Below are 24,244 nucleotides of genomic sequence, written 5' to 3'. Positions count from 1 at the left end.
TTCCCCTTTTGGACCCAAGCCCCACTCCAGGTCCCAGAAGATCTCAGTGCTAACTAAGCAGCACTCTGCTCCATATGACATGGGACAGGAGGGAGGCCTAACCCCTTCAGCAGCCATTAAGGTGCAAGAGCTAGGGCTGCGGGCTGCCAGTAGAGTAGTCCCCTGTCTGCTTTCTGTAAATAAGCCTACTATTACTGGCTGATGAGACTTTCTAGAGCAGCCTCCTATGGGTGTGGCCCAGGAAAATGGGTGAGCCTACTTGGGTGGGGAGTGACCCATGGGTGGAAGTAATAAGCCAGAGGACCCCTCCCCTTCTGCTCAGACCCAGGAGGCCACAAGTGGAGGAGAAGGAGGAAGAGAAGGCGTTCTGTAGTTCCTCTGTCTTGGTTCCCTGGTGACCAGATATCACTGTTGAGTGGTGATGCAGCCCAGAGCACTGTAGGGAAAGATCAGTACTGCCCTAAGTAAGGCCCCAAGGCCCTGGGGACCAAGGCTGGAAGGAGCTAAGTGCTGTGTTTCTCCCCAGGGAAGCAGCTGCCCAGCTGGCTGCGCTTCTCCCAGGAAGAAAGGACGGTTGTGAAACGAGGTAGTCTTTACCTTCCCTGCCACACAGCCCCTAGGAGGTGGGCTCAGCATCTGGGCCTGCCACGGGCAGGGACAACATGGAGGGACAGGGATCACAGGGTTGGGGAGAGAGAGCAGCGCAAGGATGCCAGCCTTCAGGCCTGCTGTATTTAGGATGCCTGGGTAGTGTCTGTAAGGTCTTTGAACACACAGACTACTGGCAGCAGGTATGGGGCAAGAGAAGGGTATGGCAGCACAGTGCCCTATAGCTGGCAGGTGGAAAGGTGGGAGGGCATTACCAGCCTAAGCTCTGGGGGTCGAGGTGTGTGGCGGGGTCAGTGGAAGCAGAGGGCGTAAAGGCAGGGAGTGTCCCCGGGTCATTCAAAGGGTCAAGTAAGACCAAAGCTCACCAATGTTTGGGACCCAGCTGGGGAGGCCCCAACCTATGCGTCAGCCCTACTTTTCAAGAACCCATGGAGGGTTGTGGAAAGATTGAGGTTTGCCCTGCCTACCCTGCCTCCCCACTCAGATCTACACATGCTCACACTCTTCCTTGCCTGCAGCCATCAAAGAGACCCCACAGACGAATGAAGTCTGCACTACCCCCGGCTGCATCATGGCAGGTGAGCCCCTCCTCCATGCCTGCCACAGCAGCTGCTCAGGAGCTGTCTGAGGACAAGCAGAGTAGCCTGCTGGACAGCCTGGGAAAGCTACCTGGGCTCAACTGGGTTTCTACATGGGGCCTCCTGTCCTGGTTGGCCTGCAAGGGACACAGAACACTTATCAGTTTATGGGAAACAAGACCAAGGGAGAACACACCTGTTGAGGGTTTTTTGGTCTGTGTGTTTCTGTGTGTGTGGTTTTCCAAGGTAGAGTCTCGCTCCAGCCCAAACTCACCTGGAATCCACCATGTAGTCTCAAACTCAAAGCAATCCTCCTACCTCTGCCTCCCAAGTTCTGGGATTAAAAGCTTACAACCTGTTTTTATTTCATGATTTCTCCCAGGAATTTGTGTAAAATTGAGGCCCACAGACTGTTCTCTGCAGATGGCAGAAACAGCCAGTAGAGGGGAAAGAAAACACTGGGGAAACAGTTGGAATGTAGTGTTCTGCCCAGGGTGGGTACCAGAGCCCCAGAGTGATGCCATCTGTCAGATCCCTAACTACAAGGCCAGGACAAGCAGGGCAGAGAGTTCAAGAGGAGGGTCCTGAGTGGAGACTAGCCATCCAACCTAGAGCCTCAGGCCCACTGTCCCTAGCACACTCTGGATTCTGGAATACAGCTCTCCCTTCTAACAGAAAATAAGCCTCAGAATAGGGAAGAGCCACTCATTCCCAGAGGAGCTGCATGAAACAGAAAGGCCCTGGACCAGTGGCCAGGAACCAGGAGCAAAATGCCAATGCTGAGAGCGGGGCTACCCGCTGAGTGCTTCCTATGAGCAGGGCACCCTCTCTGGCCATCACATCAGCTCTCAAACAGCAGAAGCCTGGAGGGTTCAAGATCCTGTGGTTCATAGGTAGCAGTTTCATCTCTTGCATCCACTGGAGAAGTTCTCCCCTTGTTCCCAGCCTCACTGTGGCTCAAAGAGGGTACCTAACTCTCCCAGGAGCACATACGTGACACTACATCTTGGGTAGCCTGTGTCCAAAGGGAGGCAGTGTCTCTCAGACCCAGAGACAGTGTCTGGACTGTCTGCAACTCAGGGTCCCCTCTTCCTCCCCCATCTCTGGGAATGAGCAGCTGCCAGGATTCTCCAAAACATGGACCCATCCCAGAAGCCGTGCGATGACTTCTACCAGTACGCCTGCGGAGGCTGGCTGCGGCGCCACGTGATACCGGAGACCAGTTCCCGATATAGCATCTTTGACATCCTTCGGGATGAGCTAGAGGTCATCCTCAAAGGTCAGAGAGGCCGTGGCCTGGAAAGGGTTGGTGCTGAGGCTGGGCCTGCCCCACTTCCAGGCAGCTCTGGGTCAGGAGTTGGGGGCTGGTGTATCAAGACACAGCTTAGTATCCTGTGTCTCAGAGGAGGGGGGAGGAGCCCTTGAGATACAATGGAGGACCGGAAGGACCTACGTCTAGCCAGGTACTGCAAGGGACATGGTATGATGACCTGAACCCCAACAGTCACCTTCAGGCTCTGTCCAGCTCTCTCTTCTTCCCACAGGGATGCTGGAGAATTCCACTACCAAGGACCGACCAGCCGTGGAGAAGGCCAAGCTGCTATACCGTTCCTGCATGAAAGAGAGTGAGTGGGCCACCTTGGTCAGGCCCAGCCAGCTCCAGCACCCTACTACACCTTGCAGTATGGTGGGGGGGAGGAGTAGGCGCCACGCGGGCCCTTGCGGAGTAGCTGTATGTTACGCTGTGCCTCGCTAGGTTTGTTACCAGCTGTCCTGTGGTTCTGATGCTCTGAAGGACTGAGCATCCACCGAGCAGCAGGGCTCAGGCCAACTGATTCCCTGGACGTCTGCAGGGGGTGGAGGGTGATTCTAGTGGATCTGACAACAGGATCCCGTGGGACCCCAGCTTTATGGGAGTATCTCCTTGAGACCACTGCTTAGACACATGTGGGCCCATCTCATCTTTCCATGGAAACTAAAGTCCAATGTGTCTGGCCAACACTCGCCAAGCCCAGACACCTCCCTCTGGGTTGCACCCTTAATTTCTGATCTGAAAGGTTGAATATACAAGGCGGAACAATGGCAGTCCACGTATATGAGCAGGTCTTCAAGCCCTTTCCTCGGCCTCCAGGCCAGAACTCAACGTGCTGCCCATTCCCACAGTAGCAGCCCAGCAGCCTTACAGAACCCCTGTCTCGTCTACCCAAGCAGTCAGGATTGCACTTAATACTATCAGCTTCTCGAACTTTTTGTTCCTATTTCCAACTTAAGTCCAAACAGAAAAGGCCAGATATGGCCCTGCCTGACCTCATGGCCACACTCCGTGTCACCCATGCCTGCAGCATCCCCAGCCTGTGACTCTCCCTCAGACTCCCCTGGCACCTCCCTTTCCAAGGTGCCATCTCCCCTCCCCTGTGACCTCTGACATGCAGTGACAGTGTCCATATGTCCCTAGTTATGGCCACCACTAGACTGCTGTCATCTCATTGGGGGTTCCTTCATGCCCTTGGTGGCTTCTGGACATGCCCTCTATACTTAAGTTATTACTTGAAGCTCTCCCCAATTTCTTGTAAGGAGGGACCCTGCCCCGGGGTCTAGCCCAAGTCTTGAGGTTGCTGCTATGCTATCAACAGAAGTCTGGTGGCCCCTATTCCTGCCCAAGCACTGACAGTAGCAAGTTTAAGTTTCGTCACACAGCAGCTGGTGGCTCTGGGCTTCTCTTCTGCTTGCCAGCACTACTTTCCTAGGCTTGCTCACATGCTGCCAGCTCCCAGGTCCCCAGCCTCTTGTCCTGAGGTGACCCTGTGCTTCACTGGCCCCTTCCGTGCCTGTGCCGGTTCCATTCCCTGTGCTAAGGCTGAGCCTGTGATGGGGGGGGGTTACGTTGAATATGTAGCATCCCCACATTCGTGGCACATGAGCCCCCATCCACTCCCCCCTCCGCAAAGTCCGGGTAGCAACTGCCACTTCCCTTCTCAGGTGTGATCGAGAAGCGAGACTCTCAGCCCCTGCTGAACATCTTAGAGGTGGTGGGAGGCTGGCCGGTGGCCATGGATAAGTGGAATGAGACCATAGGTAAGGCAGGACCTGGTGGCAGCCCTGTCCACCGGCCTCCAGCTGGCTGACTAAGATCCTGCCCTTAGTGAGTCCTCATAGGCTCATCCCAGCTAAAAATCATCTCAGGGAATCCCAGAAACTGTTTCAAGCTCCATGCTGGGGAGAGAGTACCAGCTCTGAGTTCACCGTGGCTGGTCCCCTACAGCTCTGCTGAGAGACATCCCTCCTGAATCTCTAACCCCAGCCCCATATCGCAGGGCTCCCTGCTCCGAATGTATGCTCTCCTCTCTGTCCTGAGGCCTGCCTCTGACTCCAGAGCAGGGGATGGGTGTGGAGGGAGTCAGTCCTTGCACACGATGCTACACTTGGGCCTTATTGCCCCCGTGGGCTGTTTGCAGCAGCATATCCCAAGCCCTAAGACCCACCATGAATTTGCCACCCTGAACCAGGTAGAGATCCCTATACTCCCAGAGCTCCAAGCTTAGGAGGCCAATCTGCCACCTACACGTGGGTGGTTGGTCTCCAGCATGGGCGCTGACTCCCCAGGTCCCACGTGGGAGTTGGAACGTCAGCTGGCCGTGATGAACGCACAGTTCAACAGGCGTGTCCTCATTGACCTCTTCATCTGGAATGATGACCAGAACTCCAGCCGCCACATCATCTATGTATGCAGCCCGTGCTGGGGGTCAGGGAGAAGCCAAGTCTCCTGGCCCAGTAGAGGACTCTCATAGCATAGCAGGAAAACAGGCCAGGGTGGTGGCCAGGGGTTTTGGTGAGCCCAGGGCATTTCCTTGTCCACTTCAGAGCCTCCAGGGTCAGCCGTGCTGAGCAGGGCTCCTGGGGAGCCTCGTGGCTTGCGTTCAGACCCGAGAGGCCAGTCTGCTTCTCATCCACAGTGAGGCCTCTGGCACCTAGGCAGAAAGCCTGACCTCAGAGAGGCACAGCAGCTGGCCACTCTGGAAGGCTAGAGAGGCACGCAGAGCTGCCTGTCTGGGCTGGTTGAGGGTGATGTGAGGCCCTCCAGGGGTTCACACCTTCTCTAACCCCTCAACTCCTAAGTACCACCCTGAAGCCCAAGTCCTGTAACTTTTCTGTTGGTCAGGATACACCTTCTAGGGTAAGCCAGTCCCACTGGGCATAGTCTCCTGGGTTAGAGGACTGCTGCCCACCTCAGCCAGCTTATGGGAACTTCTGGCCCCTGCCAAGGGTCACAAACTCTGTGTTTCCAGATAGACCAGCCCACCTTGGGCATGCCATCCCGGGAGTACTACTTCAACGAGGGCAGCAACCAGAAGGTAAGCTGAGGGCCTGCCAGCTTCACATCGTACACAGCCTCCTCCCACATCTTAGGGCCCACAGGCCCCAGCATTCCCCACTACCCGTGTTCCCCACAGCCGGCCTCTATCAGAACCTTTGTGAGTCAGCCAGGCACTGAGTCCTAGGGACATAGACATTGATGCTCAGCTTCCACACCTAGCCAGGCAGTCTATGGGGCAGACAGGGTCAGCCAGACACACCCATACAGAACCAGGCCTCCATATTCAGTGTCTGGGGAGTCCATGGGGATCTCATGCAGGCAGCAGCCCTGAGCCGCCTCTGTGGGTTCTGTGCCTACATTGGTGGAGAGGAACAATCGGAAGCTAACAGATGAGGGGACCACAAGGGGAACAGCATAGGGTTGAACAGGATGGAAGGAAGGGCTGTAAAGGACAGAAAACAAACTTGGAGAGAGAGGTCCTCGAGTCAGGAGCAGGGTGGAATAGACAAGAGGGGAGAAAGGCAGGAGGCAGGAATGACTGTCAGGGCACAGCTGGAAGAACTAGGGCCACTAAGTGGGGTTTGCTTTGATAGATGATCAAGCCAGAAGAAAAAAATGGCCATGGCCAAAGAAGGGACCTGGAGAACAGGCCAGGAGGGCTGGGAGGATGTTCAGACATCGAGGCCCTAAGCATCCAGAACATCTGTGCACATGCCTACCAATCCAATCTGGTAGCTGGCTGAGCACCTGATTTTTTTTTGGGGGGGGGGAGGTGGGATGCTCTGCAGTGTGAGAATAGCTCCTCCCCAGATGAGTATGAAGAAGGGTGTCCATATGGGTTTGATGAAAGTTCTCCAGATCCCATCTCCCCCCACCCATTTCTAAGGCAGCCCAACCTCACCTTGGCACCCACCACTGAGGATCTCACAGAGCATCTACGGATGCCAACCCAGTACTGTGCATCCCTGGTATATCAGTTTTCTCAGTGCTATGAAAAGAGTTTACTACAGTTCCAGGAAATATGGCAGGGAAGACATGGTGGCAGGAGTAGGAAAGCAACTCATTACATTTGAGTCAGGAAGCAGAAGGATAACAGGAAGTAGGACCAGGCTATAAAACCTTAAGGCCCATCTTACACTAACCCACTGACCCCAGCAAAGCTCTATCTCCTAATGGTTCCATAACCTTTCCAAACAATGCCACCAGCTGTAGAGTCTAAACACATGAACCTTTGGTGGACATTTTACATTCAAAACATACCTGGAGAACCATCCTCACCTACCAAAGCCCTAGGCATGGGTCACTCAGTGAGAGAAAAAGGAATTGGGACTGAAGCTCAGCCCTGAGCTGTCTGGCATATCCCTGGCACATGGCTCAGCACCAGGTTTAGGGGAGTAGTAGGTTCAGTCCACAGCACCGAGGTTGCCATGCAGGCTGGGTCAAAGTGGCCGTGACAGGTGGATGGGTGCAGGCAGTCACGATGCTGCACTTAGTGTCTGTATACCAAAATGTGCAGAAAGGCTGGTGGTATGAGCTTCTGGGGGCTGCTTCATATCACACACCACCCCCCACCCCACAGAATGCTCCGTGGTGGCCAAGGTGGCCAAAGCCGCCCAGCTCCATCCACCGTCCTTTGGCCCAGGTGCGGGAAGCCTACCTGCAGTTCATGACGGCTGTGGCCACCATGCTGCGGAAGGACCTGAACCTCCCCAAGGACAACAACTTGGTGCAAGAGGACATGGCACAGGTGTTGGAGCTGGAAACACACCTGGCCAATGTGAGGCACATCTGGGCTGGGGGGCCTCGGGATGGCTTTGGGTTCTGCCTGTGTGACCCCTGCCCTTCTGTGCAGGCTACAGTTCCCCAGGAGGAGCGGCATGATGTCACCACTCTGTACCACAGAATGGACCTGGAGGAACTCCAAGAGAAATTTAACCTGAAGGTGAGACCCGGGCACCCACATGGAAGGCAGCACTGGCCCAGCCTTCATGCACCCTTTGGTGCTCATTCAAACCACCTCAGCAGGGCCCATATTATGGATGCTCAGGGAGAGGTGGACATAGTGACCATCCCTATGGGTCAGCAGGTGCCACATGCCATGAGGGGCAGTGGTGACCTCAGTCTAGCAGGACACAGAAGCAGAGGCTGCTGCTGAATGCTGGGGTCTACAGATTCCTACCCAGGACCCTCTGCTCTCCAGCCAGCTCATACTGAGTGTCTGTGCCTCACCCTATGGCAGCTCCTATAGATGGACCCGCCCCAAGCGCAAAGCAGGCACCACCTTAAGATGGGGGAGGGTTGGTAGCAGAGGGCTGCCTAGCCTGGGACAGAGGCTTCATTCGTAGTTCAGCACTTGCTCAGCTCATCTGCTGCACCCTGAAAAGTCAACCTGTGGCCAGATCAGAGGGAGGAGGGATAAGTGGGACAAAGCCCGGGCCAGAGGACTAGACATAGTTAGACCCACAGCCCTTCTCTCCTGACAGAATATGTAAGCAAGCACTCAGACCCATACTCACACCAGGGACAAGACAGGAGCCCTGGGAGAAGCCCAGGCCCTACTCATCACACCAGGGCTTAGGAAGACCTGAACCCTGGATCCTGCTTTGTCCTTGTGCTGGTCCCCAGAGCCAACTAACCATAAGGCCCCTTTCCCAGCACAGTCCCAGCTCCCCTGGCCACAGTAGACCTTGGGGGAAACCTGGTATTACTCCAGCCTGTGCTCCCTCCAGACAGAAATCAAAGCCTACCTGGGGAAGTGTGCACTCTGGAAGAGAAGAAAAGGAGATGGAGATGACACTAGAATGAGACAGAGAGAAGGGAGGGGACAGCGGGAAAAGCCAGATCAGAGGCCAACTGAGTGAAAACTGGGGAGAACATCCATCTCTGTGGCCAGTGGAAGTGAACATGTTTTGGTGCCGAGTGTGAGGAACCAGAGGGAAGAAGGGGTGTAAGTGTTTCAGCCATTTCAGCCAGAGGGGCATATCAAGATTTGGACTGTAATAGAGCATTTGGGACGGAATGGGACATCCTTGCCTGGCATTCATGAGGACTGGCTGCTGAGCACATAGGCCAATGTAGACAGGGACAGGAGGCTACATAGTGAATTCCAGGTCAGCCTGAGCTAGAGTGAGACCCTACCTCACAAACAAAAACAAGGGCTGGAGAGATGGCTTAGTGGTTAAGGCACTTGCCTGTGAAGCCCAAGGACCCATGTTTGACTCTCCCGAGTCCACGTAAGCCAGACATACAAGGTGACACAAGTGTATAAGGTCGCACATGTGCACAAGGTGGCACGTGCATCTGGAGTTCAATTACAGTGGGTTGAGCCCTGATGCACCAAATCTCTCTCTCTCTCTTTCACTCTCTCTCATAAAAATAATTAAAAATAATTTTAAAAAAAAACACAGAGTGGCACTGGAATAGTGGTGATGGATGTGGTGGGATAAGGAGGTATCCATGTCAATCTTGATGGCAGAACCACAGGGTTGCCAATGGACAAAATATGGGCCATGGAAGAAAGACCTCAAGGTCATAGAGTGGCAGTGGATGTGGTATGGAGCAGGTGGCAGGGATGTCAAAGGCCCCAAGCCTTGGTGTGTTAGGTTTATAAGGCTCAGAATTTCACAAAATGAGTGTGTACACAGAACACTACTCAGATGAAGGCTTGGCTCATTTGTGGCATCCAAAGCCCCTCACACCCCTGCCCATCACTACCTCCACCTTCTTCCCCAAAGCAGCCACGGCCCTCACTGCCCACACCACAGCACTAACCCAGGCCCTGCTCCTGGGCCCCCAACCTTCTGTTTCACATGTCATAAGTGAAATTTGCAGCATCCAAGGACCCTTCACGCTGCTCAGGAACACAATGAACGCCAGGCCCCGTGGAACGCGCCTTTAATCGCAGCACTGGAGAGGCTGAGGTAGGAGGACTGCTGTGAGTTTGAGGCCAACCAGAGAGACTACGGAGTGAGCTCCAGGTCATCCTGGAGACCCTACCTCAAAAAAGAAAAACCTAACTAAATTCAAAGATCACAATGGCCTATGTCCCAGCTATTGGGCAGTTGGTCTGGACTTGTCTGAGTCACACTGTCTGCTTTTCTATGGTACCTGTCCCACTGCACATGGGACATTTACGACAGTGCCCACCAAGGAAGAAAGCCACCAGGTCAGACATGTGTGAGATCAGCTGTGGCCAATGAAATGTTTTACAGATTTACACTGCCAGACCTCAGCGGGTAGCAACCCTCTCCAGGCTTTAATGGCATCTGCCTCTTTTTTTATATTTTATTTATTTATTTGAGAGAGAGAAAGGCAGATAAGAGAATGGGCTGCCAGGGCCTCTAGCCACTGGAAAAGATATCCAGACACCTAGGTCACCTGTGCATCTTGTTTATGTGGATACTGGGGAATCCAACCAGGGTACTTGGGCTTTGCAGGCAAATGCCTTCACCACTGAGCCATCTCTCTAGCCCCTCCACCCCTTCTGCCTGTGCCCTTTGGGAGGATCCAACTCGACTTACCTGATGCTATGAGGCCGAATACTGTTTCACACTACCTGGCCAGTGGGTGTGTCTATTTGAGTTTCTTGCCATCTCTTCTGTTGATCTGTCTGCCACCTTTTTGTTGATATCTCCCTCTCTCTCTCTCTCTCTCTCTCTCTCTCTCTCTCTCTCTCTCTCCATATATATATATATTCAGGTAGGGTCTCACGCTAGCCCAGGCTGAATTCACTATGTAGTCTCAAGCTAGCCTCAAATTCACAGTGATCCTACTACCTCTGCCTCCAAGTGCTGGGATTAAAGGTGCATGCCACCAAGCCAGGCCCATTTTGTTTTAGAAAAAAAAAAACAAAATTTCATCAGTGGGTGGGGGGGGGGTAAAAAGTGTGTCTAAAATCCCTGTAAAGTGTTGTTGTGGGTTTCCCAAAGCTTCCAGTAAGGCCCCAGGTGTCAGGTTTTGGTTCTACAGCAGGTCTGGGTCTCTGCCACAAGCTGGGTATTACCATGGCTGCCTTCTGTCCGCGAAGCACACTGCAACCTCTTGGCCCAATCAGCTTTCCCCAGGAGCCGAGCTCCTGCCTGAGGTTGGGGGTTTAGCCTGGGCCAGTGTGCCCCCCACAACGGGAGCAGAGCACATGTGACCCCCGCCTGGGAACTCTCACTTCCGCAGCTGGTCATTGACATTCTTTTTTTTTTCACTGTTCTAAATTCTTGTTTTATTCTATTTGACATGCTTTATCTATTTTTGAATGCTACCCCTGGTCATGTGACCTTGCACAAATTCTTTCCCCTAGGTAGTCCACTTTCTTACTCCCACAGTGATCCTTTCAGCTCCAGAGAGGTCTCTAAACGGCCCAGTACATCACTTTGTCAGAGAAACAATAATCTCCTCCTTGTGGTTGGTGTTTTCAGCATTGTCTGCCTATCCACTAGTGGGGTAGTCTATCATCAGCTTCAAGTTGATCTTGTGCCCATGAGTCAACACTGGGATGACTTTGTTTCTTCCATAGGGATTTCACGTAATCTAGTGTCACTTATAGGGGACTGCTTAGCCCTTGGTCTGCATGCCTTATTTGTTGCAAATCAAGTGTCTGTGTGTGTCTAAGTGTGTCTCTGTGTGTCTTTGTGCCTGTGTATTTCTGTCTTCTGTTCCATGGGTTTTCATCCATTCATATGTCAACCACCTTACCTACTTCACAACCCGGCTTTCAACATCTGACATAGTAAATCTGACAACTGCGTTCTTCACGGTTGTCTTGATCATTGTGGGGTCTTTCCATTTCCATATAAAACTTAAAGTTGGCTTGCTAATTCCAAAAAACAGGTGCTGGGATTTTGATATGAGCTTTAAAGCCATGTATCAATTTGAGAGACATTCACATTTTGTCGTGTACAGTCTCCTAATCCATGAATGTAATATATTGCTTCCATTATTTGTATTGTCTTTACTTGCTTTCGGTGAGTTTTATGGTTTTATAATATTTATTTATGTGTTTATTTTACTTCAGAAAGAGAGAGAGAGAATATGGTTATGTCAGGGCCATCTGCTGCTGCAAACAAACTCCAGTTGGATGCACCACTTTGGACATCTGGCTTTACATGTGTGCTAGGGACCAAACCCAGGCCAGCAGGTTTTGCAAGCAAGTGCCTTTAACTGCTGTTCCACCTCCCCAGTCCATTTTTTTAAATTTCAAAGTCCTTAACAGCTTTTATTGGACTTATTCCAAGGCGTATATATGTGTGTATGTATATGTGTATGTATATGTGTGTGTGTTTATATATATATATATATATATACATACATACATACATATATATGTATATATGTATATACATACATACATATACATGTATATGTATGTATGTATGTATATATATATATATATATATATATATGGCATGATTTTAGTCTATCTTATTGTTTGTCACTAGAATATAGAAATATTAACTTTGTATACAGCAATTTTAGTCAATTCACTTATTAGTTCTAATAGTTTATCCATAGGTATTTCCACATTTTATATGCACAAATCATGTCACTTGTGAAATATATACTTTAATTCCTGGCAATTCTTTTGTGTGTGTGTGTGTGTGTGTTGTGTGTGTGAGTGTGAGAGTATGTATGAGTGTGTAGTTGTGTGTGAATGTGTGTTGGGGGGTGGGGGGTGTAGGTCAGAGAACAACTGCAAGGTATCTATGCTCCACCTTCTTTGAGACAGGATCTCATGCTAATGAACTGCCAGCCTGAAAATGAATGTCAAGCTATCCAGCCTGTGGCCTTTGGATTCTTCTGGTTCTGCTTTCCTGTTGTCATAGACATCTTGGGATCACAGATGCATGTGCCGCTTTGCATATGGCTTTTGTATGGGTACTGGGGAATTGAACCCAGGCTGGTAGGGTTTGCAAGCAGGAGTCTTTAACTGTTGAGCCATCTCTCCAGCCCATATCAATTCTCATAAATTGTATCTCATTGTCTTATCTTACTTCACTGACAAGGACTCTTGGCATGATGCTTAAATCATGATGGTAGACCTTCTTTGACTTCCTTGCAATCAGAAGAAAGCCTTGCCACAGTTCACCATTAAATATTGTTTGTGTAGATTCTTCATTTTTGTTGCTGTTGCTGTCATGTAAAGTTTCTTTTTTTATAGAGATTTCTTTTATTTTCCATTTATTTATTTGAGAGAGAGAATGGGCATGCCAGGGCCTCCAGGCACTGTAAAGAAACCCCAGACACATGTGCCACCTTATGCATCTGGCTTACATGGGTACTAGGGAAATGAACCTGGATCCTTAAGCTTCACCTTAACCACTAAGTTATCTCTCCAGCCCTAAATTTTCTTTGCTAGATTATAGTTCTCTCATTCTATTTTACTTTGCTAAGTTTTATTATGAATGGTGGCAAGTTTTACTGACTTTTGCATCTATTGAGATAATGTGGTTTTTATACTTTATTCAGTTATAATAAAGATATTCATGTATCTTTTTTGGAATCTTTTCAAGGTAGGGTCTCCTCTAGCCCAGGCTGACCTGACACTCTCAGTCTATAGCCCAGGCCCTGAGTGGGGAACCTAACTCACAGCAATCCTCTTACGTCTGCCTCTCGAGTGCTGAGATGAAAGGCACCACCCTTGGAGTTTTTCTCCTTATCCCTTTATGGGTTGTTTTGTTTTGTTCTGTAATGTTTGAAATAGGATCCCATGGAGCCCAAACTGGCCTCAAACTTGCTATTTAGCTGAGGTAGTCTTGAACTCCTCTTGCTTTTACTTTCGAAGTGCTGGGATTACAGGTGTGCCCCACCACACCCAGCTTCCTTGCCCTGATTCTTATTTGTGTTTTTTGTTTGTTTGTTTGTTGTGTGTGTGTGTGTGTGTGTGTGTGTGTGTGGTTTTTCAAGGGAGGGTCTCACACTTGTCCAGGCTGACCTGAAACTCACTGTGTAGTCTCAGGGTGGCCTCAAACTCATGGCGATCCACCTACCTCTGCCTCCTGAGTGTCGGGATTAAAGGCGTGCACCACCACTCCCGGCTTGCCCTGATTCTTATTGACTGCACCTTCTCACCTGTTTCTCATATGCTCTTTGGTAGAGTTGAACTTCTTGGATGCAGAGGGACCAACCTCCTCCTGTCACTCATCTCCCTCCACAGGGGTTTAACTGGACTCTCTTCATACAAACTGTGCTTTCCTCTGTCCAAATCGAGCTGCTGCCAGATGAGGAGGTGGTGGTCTATGGTATCCCCTACTTGCAGAACCTTGAGGACATCATCAGCATCTACTCAGCCAGGTGAGGCTGGGGAAGGTCCCAAGGACCTCAGCATCTTTGCCCCTGCTTCCCCCACACTACACACACATAGTTCCCACTCTCAAGAGACAACCCCATAAAGTGCTCTCCCTCAGGTTTGAGGGACATGGGAGGTTCAATACTGGTATCCATGGAGTCTCATCCTACCCATGTGGGGCCTGTCAAGCATGCAGGACAAACAGAGTGATTCTTGGAGGTCTCTCCAGCACCCCAAAATCTGCATGGGGTAGAACCGGCTAGCCAAGCCACATCTCCTCCTTCAGCAGACAGCACTCACACGTCCCATCCCACCCCTGGCTTGCACCCCAGGACCATGCAGAACTACCTGGTCTGGCGCCTGGTGATGGACCGCATCGGCAGCCTGAGCCAGAGATTCAAGGACGCCCGGGTGAACTACCGCAAGGTGAGCAGGCCCCAGACCAGGCTCCTGCCCAGGCCAGGATGGGCCCTCCGCCACCCATTCATTCATTCAGTGTATGATGCTGAGCATAAGCTGAGTCATCTTTAGGGGCTGAGACACAGACAAGCAGACAGGGCCCCTGTCCTCTTGGGCCAGTCTGCAGCCAGCAAAGCAGAAACCTGGGTTGTCAAAGCCAACAAGCATGACAAAGAGGGAGGGACAATGCTAGGAAGCTGCTCTGCGGGGTGACATTTGATCTTCAAGGTATGAAGAGACTAGGATGAAAGGATTCAATACTGAAGCAGGACAGGCAGGAGGCCAGACCAGAGAAAGGACCATATTGGGCTTCCTCAGGGGCAGGAAGGAGTGGCTGGACACTAAGCAGAGGTCTCAGGGCCAGTCTAAGGTCTGGGGCCAAGTCTGATGAGAGACACACATCCCTCTTCTGCTTTTGTATCCCTGGGAACAGAGAGGCAGAATTCTCATTGCACCATCAGCTCCAGCCCTGTGCCAGCCCTGTGCCATGGGGCAGAGCCCAGTCAGACAACAAGGTTGAAGTGGAAAGGCTTGGGTCTGTGTGGGCCACCTAACTCTCCCAGGGTAAAGACTACAGATCTTAAAACAGCACAGGGATCTCCCCACACCCACAGCCATCACAGCAGCCCTCCCCCACCCACAGCCAGCATTCAGAGGCCAGTCTCAAGTCGGTCGTCCTCTGGCCCCCAAGGCCCATGATGGGAAAGATTGCCCACCTCACAACACAGAGACCCACACCAGACCTAGGGAAGTAGATGTTGGCACATGAGGTAGAATGAATGACTGAGTGCATGCACATGCAGGTGCTGTACGGTACAACAGTGGAGGAGGTGCGCTGGCGGGAGTGTGTCAGCTACGTCAACAACAACATGGAGAGTGCAGTGGGCTCCCTGTACGTCAAGGAGGCCTTCCCTGAGGACAGCAAGAACATGGTACGTGTCCCTTGTTTCCTGATGGCCAGCCCCTGTGCATGGCATCCCCCGGGCTCACTCTAGGACAGCCCCATCATCAATGCCCTATCCTATGACTCCCATTCATGGCCAGTTCAACCTATGTGCTTTCCTAGTACAATGGCACCTAGAAGAACACACATTCACCCCATACCCACAAGACAGAGGTAGACCAAAAGAAACTCTGCCAACAGATGCCTCTGACCTTGAGCCCCAGCCCTCAACCCTGCAGTCCTCACCCTGGGAAGGGGGTACATGCTGTTCAGGATGTGAGCCAAGAGAAAGACAGGCTCTTGGCCTTCCTGTGAGGATCCAACCCTAACCCAAGGTGGTCACCCCCATGCCAACACCATACCTCACCCTGAAGGCCAGGGTAACCCTGGTCTCATCCCAGAAGCGGTATGAACCACTACCCCCTGCAAAAGCCCTAAGTGTTGGTCATGCCCCCCCCCGGGCTAAACCCAGAACACAGGGATGCGTACCCCTTCTAGGTCAGCGAGTTAATCGACAAGGTGAAGGATGTGTTTGTGGCCACCCTGGATGAACTGGGCTGGATGGATGAGGAATCCAAGAACAAAGCCCAGGAGAAAGTAAGTGAACCACAGACAGTGAGTTGTCCACATGGAGTCCCACAGACAGGCTGCCCCACTAGAGAGGAATCTCCAGGGGAGGGGAGCTAGAACAGGTGTCATGTCTGGGAAATCCCCCAGGAATGGGTGTGGGTTCTGTGGTCTCAGACGCCAGGACCTATCCAAAGCCTCGTGACAAACTGCAGTCACTTGACTTCTGGACACCACCCTCAAACCCTGATCAGGTTCGGCAGGGTGGTTAAAGTGCCATATATATGAACCCCTTAACCACACAACAAGGGGAGCAGAGCCAGCATGCTGAGCCGCAGGAGCCCTCCTATGGTGGGCAGCACCAACAGCCCTTCCTTTCTTCAGGCTATGAGCATTCAGGAGCAGATTGGCTACCCCAACTACATCTTAGAAGAGGAGAACAGGCACCTGGACGAGGAGTACTCTACTGTGCGCCCCACCACACACACCCTAGGCCCCTGCCCCAGTCCCTGCTCGGAATAGCCCCTGGGAAGAAGGAGTTCTGTGTCAGGGACCCTGCCATCCTCTCAGTTACTAACTCAGCCACTGTCGTACTCTGGGGGTGCTCTAGCCTAACTCTGTTAACAGATGGGGAAATAGGCCCAGAAGGACTACGAGTTATATAAGTGCTCAAACTGGGGTACCCTCTCCATCAACCTGCTCCAGAAGCCTGTGAGCCATCTGCTGGCTGCCTGGCGAGTCCTGACACCCTTTCCTAATCCTTGACCCCTCCTATGCCTCTGAGGACCCAGCCTGAGTGCCCACCGTGATGGCCCCTTTCCCTCCGGTAGTTGAACTTTTCGGAGGACCTATACTTTGAGAACGGTCTTCAGAACCTCAAGGCCAGTGCCCAGAGGAGCCTCAAGAAGCTTCGGGAGAAGGTGGACCAGAACCTGTGAGTGGAACACTGGGCAACCTACCACACACGGGTGGCTGCATATGGACCAAGGCTGGCCTGATGCCAACCAAGGAGGGACACTACACCTGTGTGAAGTCCCCTAGTACCTTCTGCTTTTGGGGGGCACTCAGGATGGAGACAGACCTTAGGATTGGCTCCAGACCCTGACACTGGCTAGCTACTATGCCAAGGATCTCCTTGGTTAGCCAGGGCAGAGGGCCCTGAGGGAGGGTCCCAGCAATGCAAACTACAAATGACCCATGTGTTCACCACAGCTGGATCATCGGGGCTGCCGTGGTCAATGCATTTTACTCTCCCAACAGAAACCAGATCGGTATGTCTAGCCCCACCCCTCTAAATGTCAGAATGAAGCCCTGCCACCCTTCCTCACGGGCACCCCAGCCTGTTCTCAGAGGGGACTGGATACCAGTCTGTCCCACTTTGCCCCTGTTGTTCACTCAGGGATGTAGGTCAGAGGTCCACAGAGAGGAACCTTTTTCAGAAGGCAGAATAGGGGTGGGAAAGAGGTAGGTGGGCATGGGTCCCACATGAGTGCTGCCTTCTCTGCCTCTGGGCTTCAGTGTCCTCATCTGCAAATTGAGCCAGAAGTCCTAACTTCCACCTCCCAAGCTATGGCATTAAAAGGCAGGCCCAGTGGAAGTGACTGCCTGAACCTTGTACATGTAAATACCAACTTACAACTCATCTTTGTCCCCTCTCGGGGGTCAGTGTTCCCTGCTGGGATCCTCCAGCCACCCTTCTTCAGTAAGGAGCAGCCACAGTCCTTGAACTTCGGGGGCATTGGGATGGTGATCGGGCACGAGATCACGCACGGCTTTGATGACAATGGTAAGAGGGTATTTGCTGTATCAGAGCAGTGCCTACAAGCTGCACACCCTCTCCCATCTCCACTGAGCAGCCTCGGGCCATCCAGTGAAGCTCCTTGTGGCTAAGGTGGGACACTGAGGCCAGGGCATGGGTCACCAGTAGCTGTAAGAGTCAAGCAGGTCTGGAATGCAAGCCTGGTGCTCTGTCCAGACAACCACTGCCGGCATGGCGGACAGAGACAGGGCTACATCCTGGGATCCTGAATCTCCTCTTTGCTCCAGTGAAATAGGGAGAGGGACCCTGCCTGTCCTACTTGTGAGTCTTGGGGATCTGGCCTGGCCCCTCTACATCCCTGGCAGGGACTGTGCTGTCTGGTTCTTAGGGCCTGACACTATCCATGGCACTCAGCCAATTTTCCCAAATGGCTTAGCATGGGAAACACTGAAGATGGCCAGGTATCCCCAAGGCTATGTTTGCACTTGAGAATTCAGGCCCTAACCTGGGAGCAGAAGTGGGGTGGCATGTGAGTCTTCCTGAACAGTCCCTCCACATCATGACACCATGTGCTCAGGAATCCTGAACTCTAGACGCTGGTCTCGGCTGTAGGTTTCTGAACATCTGGGCACTGGGATGATCTTAATGGAAAGGGACAATAGGCACAGTGAGGGCAAGGCCTGGAGGGACAGCTTGCCTCTACTCTGCCCCGGCTTAGGTCGGAACTTTGACAAACATGGCAACATGTTGGACTGGTGGAGTAACTTCTCAGCCCAGCACTTCCGGGAGCAGTCAGAGTGTATGGTCTACCAGTACGGCAACTTCTCCTGGGACCTGGCTGGCCATCAGAATGTGAGCATGCTGCCAGCACCACAGTGCCTCTGCACCCGCACCCAAATCCAGCCCCGCCAGACAAGGAGACTCAGGGCCAAGCTGTGCCTCCTATTCTGTCTCCTATATGCAGGTAAATGGACTCAGCACCCTGGGGGAAAACATTGCCGACAATGGTGGGGTGCGGCAGGCATACAAGGTAGGTCCAAGCAGTAGCCCTCAAGGAGGGAGAGGGGAGCCTCAGCATCACAGGACAGTGCTCAAGCAGGGCCTGTGTCCTAAGCAAAGAACCCTCTACCTTGACTGGGGAGCCAGCAGAGCCCAAAATCTTGGTGCCATGGGAGGACACTGAGCATCTTCACACATATCCCTCACACCTAAGCTAGTGTGGAGGCCGCTAGTAGCTTCTAGTGAGCTGATGGAACAGGGATGGCATGCCTGCCAGTCTCAGCAGTCAAAACCTATAACCTTGGGGACAGAGATCGTGGGACACCAGAAGCCCTGTGGGTGTAGGCCACTGAGGAGTTGGGTACCCAGTGGTTGGCCCTAAACTGGGAAGGAAGGGACCCTACCAGGGGCTGGTCTGGGAGCCAGCCCTCCATTCTACGTGAGGATCAGAAGACTCTGGAGGCCTGGCTAGACCTATGCCGATTTGGTGTGGGCAGGCTTACCTACAGTGGATGGCCGAAGGTGGCAAGGACCAGCTGCTGCCCGGACTGGAACTTACCTACTCCCAGCTTTTCTTCATCAACTATGCCCAGGTAGTCCCAGTTCTGGTCCAGACCCCTACCCCTGATGTCTCCTCACCCACACAGGGCTTTGGAGGGCCCACTGTGAGGTCCCTCCTGGGGCAAAGTAAGCTGGCCAGCCCCCAGAACCAAAGGACCTGGCAGGCTTCCTGGAAGAGGAGGCTGGGGCTGGGGAGTAGAAGCCATCTGAGGAGGTGGCAGCAAGTGTGGAAGGAGGGAGTCTGCTGGCCTCCCAGTCCCACTTCAGAAGTAGCAACATGAGCTGCTGGGAACTCCCTTGCCACAAGGGACATCAGTGGCCCCCCTTAGTACCATATCCACACACCTCTCACGTGCACACACAGGTATGGTGCGGGTCGTACCGGCCAGAGTTCGCCATCCAGTCCATCAAGACTGACGTCCACAGTCCCCTGAAGTACAGGCAAGTGTCCTCCACCTCACCCTACCACACCTCTGTGCTCTTGCCCAGCTCAACTGACTTCTGTCTTTTCCTGTTCCAATCTTGGTCTGAGGCCTCCCTCTGCTCTCTGGTCTGCAGGGTGCTGGGCTCATTGCAGAACATGGACGCCTTCGCTGAGGCATTCCACTGTCCCCAAGGCACCCCCATGCACCCTAAGGAGCGATGCCGTGTCTGGTAGCCAAGGCCTAGCCAAGGCCGAGCCACGCTGCGCGGCCCATGTCCAACCGCTGGCCAGAAGCTTCACGAAGGTGTGTCACTGGCGGTGACCCAGCTTGCACCCATGCCTGATGGCATCTGAGCTGCCCGCCAGCCCTCTGCACTGCCAAGGAGCGCAGACACTGGCCCACACCTGGGATGAATGGTGCCAGGTGTGGCACCCTCTCAAGGCCCTGAGGGTCAGCAGCCTTTAGACACCGCCAGCTGTCTTCCACCCTCTCCCAAGCGCGCTGTCAAATGTCCTCCAGCTTCAGACTTGAGCTAAGTAAATGCTTCAGAGAAGACTTTGCCTGGCTCGTGGTAGGAGCCTTGTGGGTGGTCACGGGACAGTTACAGCAGACAGGGAGAGGGCTTCTAACCAGCCTCCCACAATCCTGGTGCTGGGGACACTGTAGTGGCTAGGATGCTCCCAAAGGCCACCAACAAGGACCACAATTCAGAGTGGGGGCAACTGACTCATGAGGGAGCTGCTGTCACGATGTGGCCCAGGAATGGTGTATGTGTGGGGAGGGGGGGAAACAGATGGGATCTGGAAACCAGAAGAGTAGAGCTAACCAGCAACAGAAATAATGTACTGTGTGATTACAGGTGGTCATGTGGGGGTGAAATGTATGGAGGTCATTGTGGTCACCCAGGCTTCTCATAAGCCAGCCCCAGCAGGGTATACCCATCCATCCATTCTCAAGTCAAGAGCCTCTGGCCAGGTGTGATGGCGCACACCTTTAGTCCCAGCCCTTGGAAAACCTGAATCTAATTCCATGTCAGCCTGGGCTACAGCAAGACCCTGCCTCGAAAATCAAAAAAGGAAAGGAAGGAAGGAAGGGAGGGAGGGAGGGAATAAAGGAAGGATGGAGGAAGAGAGGGAAGAAGAAAGAGCCTCTGGCTCAGGAATTGGTCCCTCCCCCTCTAGATACAAGTAGAACCCCTTATCCACCGAAGCTGGGCTCCATTTGGGGCCTGAAGCCAGGGCTCTACCAAACTCTTTCCTCCTCATCCTCTGCCTGCCTCTCCATCCTCAGGCAAGGTGAGCTAGGATGTTAGAGTCACCTTAGAAGGAAATGATAGAGCTGTTCTCAATATCCCATGGACTAAGGTCTGAAGTCTACCCCCTTCAGGGCAGGAAGATGGCACTTCCACATGGGTCCTGCCTGGAGGGACCAACAGTGAGTGCAGTGGGAACCACAGAGGAGCAGGGCGTGGAGGCAGCAAACCAGCTGACCAGCACCTATACTTTAATGGCTCATTGTTGCTGAAGGATCAGACGAGGTCCAGAGTCCTGGCCCTGTGGCTCCACAGAATTTCTTCCATTTCTGCTCCCAGCACACCCCAGTCAGCAGATGCTTCCAGGTCCTCAAGGGCCAGGGACATCACCTCCCACACACCTCCTCATCACACTGCAGGGGCAACAGAAGTCCCATCAGGCTGGCCATATTCCTCCAGGGCCAAATCAGTGAGGCCCACCACCCAACTAGAAAAGGAGGCATGCTGGATACAGAGGCAGCATGACCCATGGGTCACTCCACTGTATTTGGGGCAAAAGAGATCAGGCCCCAGAATCACAGTAATGCCTGACAGGAACACCTGGAACACACCCCAGCTCTCAGCCCACGCCCTTCTCTTTGCCCTGAAGCCTTCATGTGGCCCAGCCCACCACCCACAGGGAGGCCCCACCTAGACCTTCCCACTGGCCTCACTGGCCCTCAGCTCCTTTCAGCCTTGTCCCCTGCACAAGTGGGGTCACAGAGGCACCTACATCTGAAGCTGGTAATACACAGAAAATGACAAGAAAAAAAAATGACAAATCCCACGAGGCTGTACCTCAGTGCCTGGCCATGCCAACCACAGCCCAGCGGACTTGTGTATAACTGGTAGGGGAGGGGAGCTAGCAATTTCCTTCCACATCTCAGCTCACCTGGGGTGGCTCACTAGAATGGACTTCTGCAGAGATGCCCAAGGACTGAAGGATGTTCTCCTGGGGAACATAGTCACCTGGAGACTTCTGGACGAAGTGCAGCAGTACCTTCTCACCACCTGGAATAACAAGAAGGCAATCAAGACTCCTGTATCTTGTACCCATGTGCCAGGAGGAAGGTAGTCCAGCTACCAACCCAGGTATCTCAGGACACCTAGCCTCCACCCAAATGCCAAGGTGAAAGAGCTGTTCTGGACACAGTTCCCATCCTGCTTGACATTCGGAACCAGAGGGGGACCAGAGGAGATGGACAAGCCAGAAAGAAGGACAAGACAGAGTGTAGCCACCAAGTATGGTAGGTCTTCCCACTGAGGATGTGGACCTGAGCCATGTCCTGACCTACCCTTACTAACCACCAGCATTCCTCCACTTTGCAGCAGATCCCCAGACAGGTTTCCATGGATGCCAACAGCCTTGGCCTGGAAAAAGAGAGGAATAGGGCCCAGGTCAGTCCCAGAGGACAGCCCCCAGGGGCTCCCGCCATGCACTTCCTAGACCTATATGACCTTGGCCTTCACACACCTTGGCAGCCAAATCCCGCACAGGTTTCCCCAGGGCAGCTGGCAGGATGCTCAAACTGTTGTACCTGCAAAGACAGCAGGTTCCTGTTCCAGACACTCTGGTGGAGCACAGGCCCCAACACCTGTCCCCAGGGTCCATGAAATGCACAATGGACCAGGCCCTGCCCTCCCCAGTCATCTCACTAGGGGCTCAGAGAGAGCCAGGCAGCCAAATCAGCAACCAGCCTGGCCCAGAGCAGCTACCAGGGGTCCCAGTTTGAGTAGAGCTAGCCTGAGGCCCTAAAGAGAGGTTGCAGTGTGGGGACAGGGCAGAGGCTAAGTGCGCCCAAAGATCTGGCTCAGCTGGTGCTGTCCATCACAGCAGGCGGTCAGTCTGTGGCACCAGAGGACTAGAATGGACCCTGACTAAAGCACACTGGGTTCCATGGTCCCTCTGATGTCTGGACACTGCAGACTTCTGAGGGTGGGCCTGGGCAAGAAGCCTATTACAGAAACCAACACTCAAGAGGAAACCCTGAAGAAGGGTTAGCTGGAACTGCCTGTGCATGCCACTAGAGGTGGCTTCCTTGGGGCAGACTGAGTGAACAGCAGAGCAGAATAGCAGTGGCCACCCGAACCCTCTGCCCCTGGCCAGCTCAATGCCCCATACATACACACTTACCGCTTGAAGCCCAGCTCCTTATAAAATTGCTTGCTCTCATCAAGGTAGAGCTCTGAAAAGAAAAGCCAGAGCAATATGCCCCAGACCCTCTCCCACATCCTGACTTCTGTCCTTGTCCACTCATGGTGCCCAGTTCACCCACCCAAGCCACGATGGGCAGGTTAAGGTTGAATGTCCCCAGGTTCGAAGGAGATGAGACCCTGAGGTGGCCAATGGAACCGGAAGGGCAGGACTCACACAAGGACTTTGCCACTAGGCTTAGACCTCTGCTAGAGCACAACCTAGATACAGAGAGGCAGGAGAGAAATGAAGGCGCTGACAAGGATCATTTCACAGCCCAGGGATGGCAGCCAAGGCGGGGGGCCGGGGGTCATACCTCCCGAGAAGTAGCCACCGTCCAGAAACTCCTGCAGGCCCACGGTCTCCGGCCCCACGCCTACTAGGCGTACCCCGTGCTGGTCCAGGAGGTCCCGGAGATTGCTGACATCCCGGGCGATCCAGCGGCACACCATGCAGCCGAAGCGCCGCAGCCCAGCCACCACACAAGCCTGATCCTGCCACAGGGTCCGCAGCTCCACGGCCTGTGGGACGGCGCGATCATGGGACATGCACCTGCGTCTCCACTCCGCACAGCCCGGGGCTCCGTAGTGGCACAGCCGGCCGCACCCACGCACAGCCTGCGCGCCCGCCTAACCCCTCAGGACCACCGCCGCTCTGGCTCCGGAGCAGATGCCTGGGCGCGCCCTCCACCCTGCGCCAGCCGGGCCTCACCTCTCCGGTCACCGCATGTTTCAGGACACACGCACCCACGCGACCAAGGTCCACGGCACTCATGGCTACGGCAGTCCCTCTGGGCTCCGGGTTTCGGCTCTAGGCCGCAGAACTCCGTACTGTTCGGTCCAGTGTCATCTACAGGCCCCGCCCACGGCCCCGCCCAGGCTGGAGAGCCGCGCATCCTCCGGGGCCGGCCACGCCCCCATTCCGTCCTTCCACCCCCTCCGCGCTCCAGATCCCTCCCCAGCGTGGCCGCGCGTCTCCCGGGCTCCTCTCCCCGCACGCCTATAGCACCGGCCCCGGCTTCAGATCCTTCCTACAAAGCCTGGTCGGAACTGGGTCGCTTTGTCGGCAGACGCGCGATCCGGTTGGCTGAAGGTGCAGCCTGCAAACCACAGCGCCCGCAGTACGCCTGCGCGGACGGTGGGCTTCTGGCTGCACAGCCACAAGTGCAGTCGCTGCTGCGTCTAGTCTCCGACGGAGGGTGTAGGCCCTTTGTACAAGGCCTGGTTTCTGCTTTTAAATCCCCGCGAGTCATTCTCTCTCTTTCTG

General features: G+C 53.5%; 2 protein-coding genes across 3 annotated transcripts in view; one reads left to right on the top strand and one right to left on the bottom strand.

Annotated features, from left to right (window-relative positions):
* Mmel1 (membrane metalloendopeptidase like 1) overlaps positions 1 to 19,726 on the top strand; it is a 32,308-nt gene extending 12,582 nt beyond the window's left edge. Inside the window, exons 2-23 of the mRNA XM_004657716.3 lie at positions 527 to 586; positions 1,128 to 1,187; positions 2,305 to 2,466; positions 2,732 to 2,812; positions 4,167 to 4,262; positions 4,791 to 4,909; positions 5,474 to 5,539; positions 7,145 to 7,279; positions 7,355 to 7,444; positions 13,649 to 13,785; positions 14,113 to 14,206; positions 15,043 to 15,171; positions 15,681 to 15,779; positions 16,134 to 16,217; positions 16,580 to 16,683; positions 16,962 to 17,020; positions 17,416 to 17,535; positions 18,227 to 18,360; positions 18,473 to 18,538; positions 19,005 to 19,100; positions 19,433 to 19,509; positions 19,627 to 19,726. Of these exons, the coding sequence (XP_004657773.2) occupies positions 527 to 586; positions 1,128 to 1,187; positions 2,305 to 2,466; positions 2,732 to 2,812; positions 4,167 to 4,262; positions 4,791 to 4,909; positions 5,474 to 5,539; positions 7,145 to 7,279; positions 7,355 to 7,444; positions 13,649 to 13,785; positions 14,113 to 14,206; positions 15,043 to 15,171; positions 15,681 to 15,779; positions 16,134 to 16,217; positions 16,580 to 16,683; positions 16,962 to 17,020; positions 17,416 to 17,535; positions 18,227 to 18,360; positions 18,473 to 18,538; positions 19,005 to 19,100; positions 19,433 to 19,509; positions 19,627 to 19,726 (2,168 nt within the window). The remainder of the gene's footprint in view (positions 1 to 526; positions 587 to 1,127; positions 1,188 to 2,304; positions 2,467 to 2,731; positions 2,813 to 4,166; positions 4,263 to 4,790; positions 4,910 to 5,473; positions 5,540 to 7,144; positions 7,280 to 7,354; positions 7,445 to 13,648; positions 13,786 to 14,112; positions 14,207 to 15,042; positions 15,172 to 15,680; positions 15,780 to 16,133; positions 16,218 to 16,579; positions 16,684 to 16,961; positions 17,021 to 17,415; positions 17,536 to 18,226; positions 18,361 to 18,472; positions 18,539 to 19,004; positions 19,101 to 19,432; positions 19,510 to 19,626) is intronic.
* A 1,253-nt stretch (positions 19,727 to 20,979) lies between these two features.
* On the bottom strand, positions 20,980 to 23,887 carry Prxl2b (peroxiredoxin like 2B). Of its 2 annotated transcripts, XM_004657717.2 has the most exons (7): positions 23,690 to 23,870; positions 23,295 to 23,499; positions 22,919 to 22,970; positions 22,259 to 22,322; positions 22,080 to 22,155; positions 21,677 to 21,795; positions 20,980 to 21,158 (listed from the first exon to the last, which is right to left on the bottom strand). In XM_004657717.2, exons 1-7 carry the CDS (start codon positions 23,750 to 23,752, stop codon positions 21,132 to 21,134), a joined length of 606 nt encoding a protein of 201 aa, XP_004657774.1. In that variant the 5' UTR covers positions 23,753 to 23,870; the 3' UTR covers positions 20,980 to 21,131. The 2 variants fall into 2 exon arrangements, with proteins under 2 accessions (XP_004657774.1, XP_045006241.1); XM_045150306.1 differs by lacking the exon at positions 22,919 to 22,970 and having other exon boundaries at positions 23,690 to 23,887.
* Positions 23,888 to 24,244: the final 357 nt, after the last annotated feature.

This window comes from Jaculus jaculus, chromosome 5, assembly GCF_020740685.1.
Source record: "Jaculus jaculus isolate mJacJac1 chromosome 5, mJacJac1.mat.Y.cur, whole genome shotgun sequence".
NCBI lineage: Eukaryota > Metazoa > Chordata > Mammalia > Rodentia > Dipodidae > Jaculus > Jaculus jaculus.
Note: the sequence above shows the minus strand (reverse complement) of the source record. Positions and strands in the feature narration are given on the sequence as shown.

Coding starts and splice junctions, on each gene's coding strand:
- Prxl2b (XM_045150306.1), bottom strand. CDS start 23,873: ATGCGCGGCTCTCCAGCCTGGGCGGGGCCGTGGGCGGGGCCTGTAGAT. Junction 22,323..23,294: donor CGGTGGCTACTTCTCGGGAG/GTATGACCCCCG, acceptor CTGTCTTTGCAG/GTACAACAGTTTGAGCATCC. Junction 21,159..21,676: donor ATTCTAGTGAGCCACCCCAG/GTGAGCTGAGAT, acceptor TTGCCCCTGCAG/TGTGATGAGGAGGTGTGTGG.